A 13,462-nucleotide genomic window follows, 5' to 3' on the forward strand; every position below is an offset into this window, starting at 1 on the left:
ACTACTACTACTTAACCACTACTTAAGACTCTACCTTAAATAAAAGTAGATGAACTAATCATCCTTGACAAGTTATTCTTCAAATGAGCAGGGGAAAATGAAAGAAATAGTATATATCCTTGTGATCAACAATCTTAGGTATTATTCTTATTTCAATTTCTAATGATCTTCTCTATATTCGTAACAGTGTCTATAAAAATGGTATTTTATTTCAACAAAGTTAGTCAAGCAAGAGTAATACTATAAAAAAAATAAAAATGATTACAAATTACTTGTGAGATAAAGTACGTACAGCAAGATCAGTGAGCTAAGAATAGTTTTTACATCTGAGAAAAAAATGACACTGAAAGTTGTATGTTTCAGCACCCATATACAAAATATCATTGGAACAAAGCCATCCCCATTCATTTACATTGTCTGTGGTTGCTTTCACACTATAACAGCAAAGGAGAAAAGTCACACCAGGGACCATGTGTCCCACAAAGTCTAAAATATTTATTATTTGGCCTTTATAGAAAAGTTTGCTGACTCCTGCTATCAGTATTTAAAAGCAAATAACTACCCCCAGAATGAGAAAAAATATTTGCAAATCACCTATCTAGATAAGGGTCTAGTACTCAGAATATATGAAGAACTCTTATAACTCAACAATAGAAAAAAAAAACAATTTAACAATGGACAAAAAATTTAAAGTCTTTTTTCCAAAGAAGATATACAAAGGGTCAATGAGCACATGAAAAGACACTTAACATCTTTATTCATTAGGAAAACATAAACCAAAACCATGATAAAATACCATTTCATATCCCTATGGTGGGTACAATAAAAAAAACATAAATGTTGAAGAGGATGTGGAAAAATTGGAACCCTTCATTAGCTAAGTTGTAAAATGGTACAGCCACGGTGTAAAAGTCTGGCAGTTCCTTAAAAAGCTAAATAAAGAGTTACCATTTCACCCAGCAATTCCATTCCTAAGCATATATGCAAGAAAAGTAAAAACACATGTACACACAAAAACTTATAAACAAATGTCTGTAGTAGCATTATTTATATTAGCCAACAAGCAGAAATAACTCAAATGTCCATCAACTGATGAATGAATAAGCAATGGAACACTATTCAGCCATAAAAAGCAATAAAGTATTGATACATAATATAACACAGATCACCTTGAAAACACATTAAGTGAAAAAAGCCAGACAGAAAATGTCACATAATGTATAATTCTATTTATGTGAAATATCCAGAATAGACAAATCCATAGAGACTGCAAGTAGGTTAACGGTTGCCAAGACTGGGAAAGGAAAGGGTGGAAAGTGACTGCCAAGGGGTATGGGGTTTCTTTCTGGGGTGATGAAAATGTCTTGGAATTAGATACTGGTGATGATTGTACAACTTCATGAATATACTAAAAACTCTGCAATGTACCCTTTGAAAGGGTGAGTTGTATGATATACGAATGATAGCTCAATAAAAAATTTAAAATTTTAAAAAGGAAAGGACTAGACTTGTATGTATTAACATACTTAGCTCTCAAAACATTGCTGAATTGAAAAAAAGCAATCTGCAAAAATATGAACACTATTAAATCACTTATGCTTCTTAAAAGTTACATGTTTGATGAAGATACATTACAGAAATATATCTTTAGCATTACTATAACGTTCTACTTTTTTAACAAAGGGAGATATACACATGTATTTCTCAGGTAATTAAAAATAATTTTAAATGATGAAAAAGTAGATAATTACCTAAACAGGCCTAAACAAAAGATTACAAAGGACCAAAAATCATATAAAAAGATGTTTATGAAGTATTAACTAAAGAGATGCAGATTCAAACAAAACTCTTTAGAACTAGGATGACCCAATTTTCAATGAGCAGACACAGAAGATCCTCAGTATTCAAAAGGGATGTATTCTGAAGAGACTTTTATTATGGACCAGCAAAACCAAGGGAAGAGGGCCTCAACACACTGCTGGGGCCTCCTACTCCTGCGTAGCAAAGCTCCAGACGACAGGGACAGTGTCATGCTCATCTGTGTATGGTCTCAGCTGAGCACCGTCTGATTTAACAGGTATTTGTTTACTAAATTATGTATAAGTATGTACTCTTCTTTTACTCTTTTCTTCCACATTCTCTACTCCCACTTACCCCTCCCTAATTAGAATTCCAAACAGCCTTGAGTTGATTAGATAACACTAAACTATAGTGTTTTTCACAGTTGGTCTCGTTAAATATCAGATTCTAGGACCCCATCCAACATCTAGATAATCTTTTTTTATTTTTTACTGAAGTATAGTCAGTTTCCAATGGTGCATCAATTCCTGGTGTACAGCATAATGTTTCAGTCATACATGTAACATACCTATAATTGTTTTCAAACATCTAGATAATCTTAATGGGAAGGTGGGAATCTGTATGTTTAACAATCACCCTCACTGACTTATACAATCTGGGAAGTTGAAAACATTGTATAAGAGAAAAATTTAATCTCAGGAAGACCTAGTTTATCCCGAAACAATTCCCGTTGGTAGAAAGGTATCACTTAGGAATTTCTGAATAGGAAAGGAACTTCTAAACAGGAAATCTTCACTGCTCTGTGACCTTGGATGATTTACTGAAACTTATTCAACTTCAGCTTCTTCATTTATAAAAATGAGGATATTCTCTGTCCTAACAAAAATAAGACTGCAAGAATAAAATTACATATACTGGCATTTATTAAATGTTAGTTTCTTTCCTTTTCTACTCCAAGAAGAGTAGAATTATAGGCCTAATAAAGGTGGAAATCTTTCTTTGGGGAAAAAAAAGAGGAAAATTTCTTGATTAAAATAAATGCAATACAACACTGCCAGTATGAACTGAGCAATCCTCAGACTTACTGAAATTTTATTATATAGCATGAAATTTGTTAATAGCAAATGTTACTTAGAAATTATATCATCCAGGTCTACTACTTTCATCTTATGCTGCAATCTAAATTTTCATTGACTGATTCTTCTCTTTGATCTCCTACTAGGCACAACCACAAAGAGAACCTCAACATTCCAGCTACAGAATGGAAACATTTTAAAAGTCTCTTCAAAGCTGTAAAGACACGCTACTTGTAACACTTTTCCATATAGTGACCAATTAACATTAATGATAAATGTGAAACTGTAACTGAAGTCTCAATATTTGGGTTAGAATACAAAGAATCCTCTCCAACTAGTCATTAGAAACCAAAACTTCTGCGAAACCTGACCATCAACCTTTTCACAATTGGACTGTATTGCATGTACCATGCTGACACAGTAGTGCAAAGTACTCTTGAATCACTACCATTAATTCTAATCATGTAGAAAATTAGTTATCTGATTCATCAAGTATCAGCAGTAGCATCTCTGCAATTCAGAAAGAGTCACTGACACTAACAGCAAAAATAGAACTGTTGATTTCTTCCTTCTCTAGTGTTTAAATCACTAATCACTATCAGAGACTTCCTAAAATTGAGGGCTTAGCTCCCCTGATTAGTATACAGAGATGGAAAATACCTTCATATTTGAATGTCTGACTTCTCTAGCTATATGAGATGCTTAATAGGTATTTGAAGAATGAAGTAATAAATACAAAATAAATAAGCCTTGCTTCTCCTACAGCTTAATGGTTACTACATAAAAACTCACAAAATCCAAATTTTATATAAACACATGTAAGCAAAATAAAGAAGTAAATAGTTTTCTTAAATTTTCTCTTACACGATAGTACAAAGTATTACTAACTAGTCTTGGGGATTTTTAGTATCTGGTGAACATAACAGAGAGTCATGTAAGCTCAGGAAGAAAATAATTCTGCTTTATATAATTTATATATTTCTACGCAATTAATGATTTATATAAAAGGCAGGGGAAAAAAATAACAGTAGAAGTAATACTTACACACGAAAGTCTCTACATGTGTGCATAAGTCGCCACATTTAGGACAGCGAAGCTGGTTTCCACCTTTCCCAGAATTCCCAGAGCCTGATTTCTTACTGCTTCCCTCACTTGCTGATTTCTAATGTTCGTGGAGGAGAAAAAAATAAAGTGTCAATTATTACTTTCAGGCAACCACCATATAACTCAAATATAAACTCTACTGTTTATAATCAATCTTCTAATCTTTACAGTTTCTAGAATAGAATTATTAGTATAATTTAAATCTCTATGATCACTGGTTATAAAAAAAAAATATAATTTCTAGTAAACACGTATTTACAGTACTCCTTCCTTCCATGGTATATGCCAGAGTGCATAACAATTAGCTTTCTTTCAATGACAATCAATAAGCTCTAGGAAAAAAAGTTACTATACGTAAAAAACTACATTTTAAAGAAATTGAATCAGGAGTTATTAATCATGGCAAGTAGTGACTTAACTTTCTTGAATCCAACTTTTATCATCTCTAGAATAGGGATAATTTTACCTACTTTAGAGTCATTTTTAGAATTAAGTGTGGGTATGAAATCACCTAGCATTTTGTCTCTCACACATATTATTAACTCAAGTGTTAGTCAAATACACATAATTTAAAAAAACCTGATAATTCACTGACCCAATACAATCACCAATTGCCTACTTGCTAGCTAGAGAGCAGCCCAACATTAAGTCATACAGATATCCAAGAGTTTCAGGTAGAGGATGAAGTAAGGCTAATACTAGCCTGAGTTTTGAGAGCTGTGTGGAAGCAGAAAATGATGGCTATTCCTAATCCAACTATCACAGACTAACTACATAGATTATTTAATGAAGCTTCTTTACTGCTTTGGGTTGTTAGAAATTTTAACTACTGCTTACTAAGTGCAATGCTTATCAAACTACTTTATGGTTCAGACTGAAACACAAAATAAAATTACATAAAATTTTTTAGATCATTTTATTTATTTCACATTTCCTACAGAAAACATATAAACCAACAAAATACAGAGTACTATTACTATAATCAATTGTTTAAATGAGGGAAGTCAAATATATGTATGGATGCCAATAAAGATAAAATACCTTATTTCCATCTCCAGAGCCATCTTTACTCATTCCATCTTTTGAGGCAAAGTATGCTGGTGTTTCTGTAAAGGCTCTAAAAGGAGCTCTTCGTAGAAGCTGAGTTTCAAACGCCCCAAGCCTTCCTAAGATGGGTATATGAATGCGACCACAAGAAATACCTGAAAAGATAATGAAATTTATTTAGTTCACACATCAAATATTAACATGCCTTCAATAAATCCCCTGGAAACAAAAATTCCTTAAGCATAGAGGAGGTTGAAAAAGCTATAGTTTTCACAGCAGTAGTACAAACTGGTAACACCATCCTCAAAAATAGGCCAGACCTGTGCTTTGGAAGTGAGGAGCGACCACCCAGGTCAGAACAATGAGTGGCTCTTCCAAAGTCTGAGAGATAAGTAGTTCAGCATCTATCTCATCTGCAGGGGAAAAAGACCATTTATGCCCTATATTCTTATACTTCTTATATTATTTCTAACAATGAGAGTAAACAATTGAACTCTTATTTGTCTCTTTGGTTATATGGGGATAATATGTGCAACAATGGCAACAAATTTCAAATGTTCCTTGAAAAGTTATGTGCTGTTCATTAAAACACATGTTTAAATGAAATATTTCAATCCTATAGAAAAAATAAATATAATTCAATAAAACAGACTGTGTAACCACTATCCTGCTTTCAAACATTTTAACCTTTTGCCATATTTGAAGTCAAAATTCTTAAAAAGGATATAGGTTGATCACTGACTTAGCTGGAAGACTTTTTTTGTAAAGGACCAGGATAGTAAGTATTTTCAGCTTTGTGGCCATGTATGTAGTCTCAGTCTCAACTACTCTCTCTGTAACCTGAAAGTAAATGTAAACAATATGTAAGCAAATGAGTGTGGCCAGATTTGGTCCACAGAGTCACTGTTTGCTGACCCCTGCTTTTTCTCTATAAATGCAAAATAAGCCCCCAAATAAATTACAGTCAATGGCAAAAAAGCCATACTATATACTGTGAGGCAGCGTTTCCCAAACTGTGTCTTTAAAAGAGTGTTCTCTACACGAGAAAATTGAATGGTTGTAGGTTAAACAAAATTCCATAGATTTCAGTATTGTAGGGTTACTCAGAACCTTGCATAAGCTAAAGTACATTAATGAATCGCCAAGAAGGAAATTTCCAAGCGGTTTACCTGAGTGCTGTTAGAAGGTAATAAACAAGCAAAAGTGGGGAGGGGTAAAGTTAATAGTTAAATAAATTTAAGAAACTGATTCTGCCTCTCTCATTTTATTCCCTGCAAAATTCTCAACTCAGGATTTAAATTTTTATTTCTACACCTATTAAGAGCTTTTAAGAGATCATGCACATGTGTATATATTGTATCCAAATGCAAAAACTGGTTGAAAGTTATGTACTTCAAATAATTCAAAAACAGTTGCTTAGCTATATAATTCGCTGTTTTGCTAACTCCCATTTTCCAACACAATTCTGGACACTGTTAGAACAAGTAGTTTATTTATTTACTTATCATGGTAAGCCATCTCCAGTTTCACAAAGTACAAAAATGAAGCCACCAAACTACTTAGGAAAGATACAAATAAGAGGAAGCAAACTGTCTCATTTCTATATAAATTTACAAAGAACACCAAAAAAGGATTAAGGTTTATGACACCCTGGCCCCAATCCGAAGACTGTAAAATTTTGCTTAACACTACTAAGTTTAAATATTAATGAGGAAAAAAAAAACGACATTTGATGTTTTCCTACTAAGCAATGTTTTCAAAAGACAATTCAAATTTTCTCAAGTATAACATTTCCATTTCTTACAGCAAATGATGATAGCCATTACTCTCATTAGAATGAGATCTAAGGTAGTTCACAAATTTGAAGCTTAACATTAATGTTTTTCCAAGGACATATTGTGATTTAAAGACTGTCCATCTAAAAAGCAAGTCAAAAAAAAAAGTAATGGGGAAGAGGGATAGATAAAATCAAGAATGTTCAAAAACATCCGTAGTAAATTTATATCAAAGGCAGCATGATACAATAAATAATTATAATCTATGTAACAAGTGTTACCTTTTAATTGAACCATTACGATGTATTCACAAAGAAAACTACAATTATAACAAGCTTTATGTGAGGTTATTTGTACTTGGATTATTTAGAACAATACTTAGCCTTGAAGTTATCACATACAATGTTTTAGCCCCACCTACAATAAAATACATTTTTTAAAATAGTGTTCAACAATTCACAGCATCTAGTATTATTAGAAAATAAGCTAAAAAGTAATTACCTTTGGGAATTTAATAAGAGAAATAAAAATTACGAGCATGATCCTTTTAACATCTACTTGATAGAAAGAAAAGTTAAGTCCTTCACCTTAAATAACAAGTAATGTATGAAGCCAACGCAACCATACAGTCATCACAGAAAATACTATCTAAAAATGTTCATGTCATTGAAACTTCTAAATTTAAAAATTTCTTTGCTCGCCCTGCTGGTATGGTACTGTAGTGCTATTTTAACATTCTATAATCTATGGGCTATACCAACAAGATGCTATAAATACTAAACCATCGGTTCCCAAACTTGGGCATGCATTAGAATCACCTTGAGGGCTTGTTAAAGCACAGACTACAGGGGATCTTCCCTGGTTCTGATTCAGAAGGTGTGAGGTGGGACCCAAGAATGTATTTCTAACAAGATTCCAGGTAATCATGCTGCTGCTGGTCTTGGGACCACACTTTTTAAAGCCACTTTACTAAAAAAAAAATGAACAGTCATTCACTAATCATCTGACATCCTCATTTGTTATTATTTATTATATATTATTATATTATAGAAATCATTGCATGAAACCAATCAGGAGTTTTTAAACCCTTTTTGTGCCATGAACCCCTTTGCCAGACTGGTGAAGCCTATTCAGAATAATGTTTTTAAATGTATAGAATAAAATACATAACAGAGGAAACCAATTATACTGAAGAAGTTATCAAAATATTATAAAAATATGCTTCTTAACTAACAAGATTATATAAGATCTAACAGCTTTTTAAATAAGTACCATGATTTCAAAGTAGTGGAAAATATAAACAATATTTTGAGATATCAGCAAAACAAAGCACCCTAAAAGCCAAAAATGGGAAGTATTTCTGTAAAGTATATTTCAAAAGACTACTTGGCAACAACGACAGAAGACAGTTAAAAAGTTAAACCATTTACAAAACTTTTGTCATATGAATAAAGCTCTGAGCTTCAGAGCAGCTGTTTTTAAAAAAAAAAGTATTAGAATAAGGTACAATGATTTTAGGACTATTGAAAACTAGAAGAGTTAGCTCACAGCAAAAAAAAAAACAAACTGACAATGAATATATGTATGTTCATGTATAACTGAAAAATTGTGCTCTACACTGGAATTTGATACAACATTGTAAAATGACTGTAACTCAATAAAAAATGTAAAAAAAAAAAACTAGAGTAATTTTTTCTATTTTTAAGTATTTGACTTCCTATATTCAATCTTGAACTAAGCATTCTCCAAAAATATACAAATGATTCAGCTTAAAAGATAAACCTATCTTTAATTTGCATTTTAGAAATACAGCAAAAGAACTAATGAAAATTAAAAATTAGCTATTTGTAGTGACAATAGTTAAGTATATAATAACTGATGAAATGGCAAATCAGGTTAAATGCCCACTTGAACACTTGGCCTCTAACCTCTAACATAAATTGGAAAAAAAACTCAACAAAAACTCACAAACAATACTGGCAACTTACTAGATGCTTACTGCTTTTTAATCTCAAATTTTCATTTTATGCCCAAGTTACTGTCTCAACAATTCTGAATACTTCTTAATAAAGAAAAATAACATCACTACTATGAGCGCTTTCCTCAAGTTTAAAAATGTTGGATAGGTTTTCACCAAGAAAAGAGAAATGCTGATTAGGAAATAGTCTGCAATTCCAGAAATAAAGATGCTCTAACATTTACACATTTTGTCTTATTTAATTTGTTCTGGATTTAACTACAAGAGAGGGAAAGGGAGAGAGGGAGATATGGAGGGAGGGAGGTAACTAAAATCTAACTAAAAACTATTAAGGTAGGCAGATTATGTAACTATCATAAAAATTATGGACGCCAACCAACATGTTTGAGCATCTTCAATTTTCATTTACACCCACATGAAGTGACACCCTTGCAAATGGACAAGGACAGAAAGCATCCAGAAATCAAGGGAGTTACACAGGATCCCAAAATTCTTGCACAAGGCCAAATTCAGACCTAGTCACTTGGAAATGCAATCAAGCATTTCTGAATATACATATTTAGACTGCAAACTGACTGTTATATACGCAAAGTACATTTTTAAAACTATACATCAATATTGAAAGCCAGAATTCAAGTAGAAAAAATTTTTTAAATTTTTACTTTACTGTAGGCTTCATATTCAAAGGGAATAGTGAGGAGAACTACATTAAATTGGATACATACAGCCCATCAGGAAAAGAAAATCGGTTCAGTGTCTAGTACAACAATTTAGCAAATAATCTTTCAAAATACTGTTAAAAATTTTTAAAGTCTAACATGACAGACAAGCCAACAGAAACAGAGAATACCACTGTATTTCAGAGCTCTGAAATCTCCCCTTTTATTCTTAATTCATTGTATAATTTATTAGAAGACTATATTAATGAAATTCTTATTTATTTAAATTAACGTTGCTGAAATTGTTAACTCTACTGTTTATAAGAATAATAAACTAACTAAAGTTCAATTCTGATTTTTCTATCTTTCATCTTTCTTCCTCTTTTTGGGAATCCTAAGGAAAAAGAACCATCCTGGAGGTTCTTAAATCCTTAAAGAAAGTATCTCTATATTCTTGTAGATTCACATATACTTTTAGAGTTTCTACCATGGAAAAACATTTCATGTAATTAAGCCTTGGTAAAGTCTTTGTTTTTTGGTTTTTTTTTTTTTTTTAATTGAAGTAGAGTCAGTTTACAATGTTGTGTCAACTTCTGGTGTACAGCACAATGCTTCAGTCATATAGGAACATACATATATTCATTTTCATATTCTTTTAAACCATAATTACTACAAGATATTTAATATAGTTCCCTATGCTATACAGTATAAACTTGTTTTATCTCTTTTATATATACCAGTCAGTATCTGTAAATCTCAAACTCCCAACTTATCCCTTCCCATCCTCTTCCCCTCTGGTAGCCATAAGTTTGTTTTTTTCTATGTCTGTGAGTCTGTTTCTGTTTTGTAAACAAGTTCATTTGTCTTTTTTGTTTTAGATTCCACATATGAGTGATACCATGTGGTATTTTTCTTTCTCTTTCTGGCTTACTTTGCTTAGAATGACATTCTCCAGGGCCATCCATGTTGCTGCAAATGGCATTATTTTATTTTATTATGGCTGAGTAGTATTCCATTGTATAAATATACCACAACTTCTTTATCCAGTCATCTGTCGATCGACATGTAGGTTGTTTTCATGTCTTGGCTATTGTAAACAGTGCTACTTTGAACTTTGGGAGGCAGGTGTCTTTTTGAATTAAGGTTCCCTCTGGATACATGCCCAGAAGTGGAACTACTGGATCATATGGTAAGTCTATTTTCAGCCTTTTGAGGAATCTCCATACTGTTTTCCACAATGGCTGCACCAAACTGCATTCCCACCAGCCTTGGAAAAGTCTTAAATCAATGTGAAAGCTAGTTGCTGTTTTAGTATCATGTAAAAATATTAAATTCTATAGTGATATTGGATAATGTCTCATATTTTAAGCTTAATTTACTCCCTTACAGTGGAAGTTACAGTTTGGTGTTTCTGAAAACCTCTAGCCAACTTATATTAACTGAAAAACAAATAGGTAATTCCTAAATAAGCCATTAATTTATGTTTATCTACCTCACGATAGATTTAATTTTTAAAGCAGTAGTTGTTTTGAAAAGAAAAATAAAGAAATAACTGCACGCCTCTTATAATTCAGTTTCCAGGGACAAATGATAGGAAGAGATGAAGAGCTTTGTCAAAGAAGTCTTTCCTGACCAAAGAGAACACACATATACCTTATAAACGACCAGAAACGGTATTGTCAACTCCACTAGATGTAAACTCGAAGGTAAGGACTTGCTCACCGCTCCCTCTCCAGCACTTAAACAGGACCTGACACACAGTAGATTCTCAACAAATATGTCAAACAACTTAATTTAAATATCTGTCACTTTCAATTGTTTGCAACTCAAATTCCTGGAACAGGGACAGCTACTTGCTCAGGTTTAACAGTGTCTTGGGACTAAATTCACTCCTTTATATTTATGTACCATTTTACAAAATGCTTCTGCCCACACTACTTCTTGTAATCCCTCTTTGTGAAATAACTGTCAGAAAATACACATTTAGTAAATGGTGAGGATTTCACAATGAAGCAAAAAATTGGAAAAGATGGTGTTTTTTCATCCAGAGGGCATAAGAGGATAATTCAAAATGAAACGAATTTTGTCTACAAGTTAGTGATTCTAACAGGATCTAGCCTCGCTGTCTGATATTCATAGATTTAGGGGGGAAAAAATGGTTTCTTTTCCGGAATCTCTTGGCTGGGGTGCCAGTCTTGCACAGCTCCTGATAAACAGAAATGTAAACAAGCGCCACTCTTAAAAAAACTATTTGGGACTGTCAAGTTAGGAAAACCGGCAAACGGCTGCTGAGACGCCGAAGTATTTCAAAAACAACTTCTGCGGGAATTTCCATTTCCTCGGGCGCTTTCCTGCGGGTCCCGACAAGTACTGCGAGTCCCCTTTCTGTCCCGGCATAAGCGACCGCACAATGACTGTGTGTGACACGACGGGTCCCGCGCGGCCTGCGTCCGGGACGGCCGGCTCCTCGCCCCGCGGGACCCCCAACAGTGGCAGCCCCTCAGCCGAGCCCTTCCCCCAGCCCTCCGCAGGCCCGAGGGGAACCCTGCCGGGCTCTGGAAGAGGAGCCGCAGGCAGGGCAGGCGGCAGCCCCCGGCGGAGTTCCGAGTGGGGTCTGGGGACACTTTTTAACGAACGGAGCATTTCGTGCCTCTTTAGGGGTTTCTGCGAAGCGGCCCCATTCTAGCCCCAAAGTCAGAAGGCCTGAAAGCACGCGGGCGGAGGAGCACAAGGGGTTCACCTCAAATTTGAGAAACAGCTGCTCCAGAGGTTGGCAGAGCCCCATCCCAAGGGGGAAAGGGCGGGGAGGAAGCGAAGCGCCATGCATCCCCTCACACCCCGAAGAGATAGTATAGGCCTCTTGCCCTCCCCGCGGTCCCCACCGTCGGCCGGGACCCTCCGGGGTCAATGGCTCAGGTGAGGGACTACTTCGTTACCTCTTTGCGCGGAAGCGAGCGAGGAGCTGATGAGACGCGCGGCAGTCGCGCCGCAAGTACAGGCGCCGCAGCCGGACATCTCCGCGGGGCCTAGGCCGGGGCTTCGCCCCCTGCTGCCCTCCGGGTCTCGGCGGTCGACTCCTACTCGCAGGGTTCTCTGGCTTGGTTCCAGAACCTCCTGCCTGCTGTAGGCCCAGTACAGAGTTCACGCGCCTGGCAGCAAGGCCTTCGCGCTCTTAGTGCCCCACTGCCGTCTACTCAATAGACACCTAGCCCCCCCCCTTCCCCCTACTCCTCCCCCCGCCCCCCTCCCCGCCTATCGGGCCCGAGGAGCGTGCGCGCGCCTGCGTCGTAGGGCTAGGGAGGGGGCGTGGGCACGCGCGGCGTGTGCGTGCGTGAGACACCGATGTGCGCCGAGGGGAAGGGGGCGGCGACCCGGGCTCCAATGAGCGCGCTAAGGCGGACGGCCGACCGCAAATGGAGAACTACGAGTCCCTGCATACAATTCTTCGGGAAGTTCCTTTAAGCCTAGTGTTGAAAAGTTTGGGGGTGGGGTAGAAGCGGAGAAGTGCGTGCTGGGAGTTGTAGTCCCAACTTGTCGCAGTAAACTGGTCGTTTTCGACTGGTGGCAGGGAAATTCAACGTGAGACAGATAGCTTAGCCGGCCTCAGGAGGAGTCTTGAAAGCCGCCAATTAAATAAGTTCCTTCTCCCGGGGATTAAACATCCTGTGTTCCTTATCTTTTCCTTATCTTTAGTTACTTCTCTTGTAACATGGAAGTGGAATTTTTACCAAGTTACCTGAGCAACAACTGTTGCATGACAACTCTTTAACTTGTTCTTTCAAGCCTAGGGGTGATGACTCTTCCAGACGTTGCTAGCCCCTCGGTGCTTTACAACCCTTTGTCGGTTCCCTTAAACTTGACCACACCCTGGTTAGTAGTTCCTTCATTAAATTCTTTTCTGTTACCCTTGGACATCTGTCTGTGTGGCTGGTTCCTCTCTGGATATCTAAAGCAGATCAACCAGCTAGCTGACAAGGTGGAGGATGTTGAGAAATGAAACAGATTCTTTTCCCATCCGGGTTG

At 36.0% G+C, this 13,462-nt stretch overlaps 1 protein-coding gene across 1 annotated transcript in view; it reads right to left on the reverse strand.

The window, feature by feature from the left end:
- The window catches only part of CLPX (caseinolytic mitochondrial matrix peptidase chaperone subunit X), a 35,685-nt gene extending 23,018 nt beyond the window's left edge, over positions 1–12,667 (reverse strand). The window contains exons 1-3 of the mRNA XM_010993555.3: positions 12,376–12,667; positions 5,022–5,182; positions 3,921–4,038 (exon numbers count right to left, since the gene is read on the reverse strand). Coding sequence (XP_010991857.1) covers positions 3,921–4,038; positions 5,022–5,182; positions 12,376–12,454 — 358 coding nt within the window. The 5' untranslated portion in view covers positions 12,455–12,667. The remainder of the gene's footprint in view (positions 1–3,920; positions 4,039–5,021; positions 5,183–12,375) is intronic.
- Between the last annotated feature and the right edge of the window lie 795 nt (positions 12,668–13,462).

Source organism: Camelus dromedarius, chromosome 5 (genome assembly GCF_036321535.1).
Source record: "Camelus dromedarius isolate mCamDro1 chromosome 5, mCamDro1.pat, whole genome shotgun sequence".
NCBI lineage: Eukaryota > Metazoa > Chordata > Mammalia > Artiodactyla > Camelidae > Camelus > Camelus dromedarius.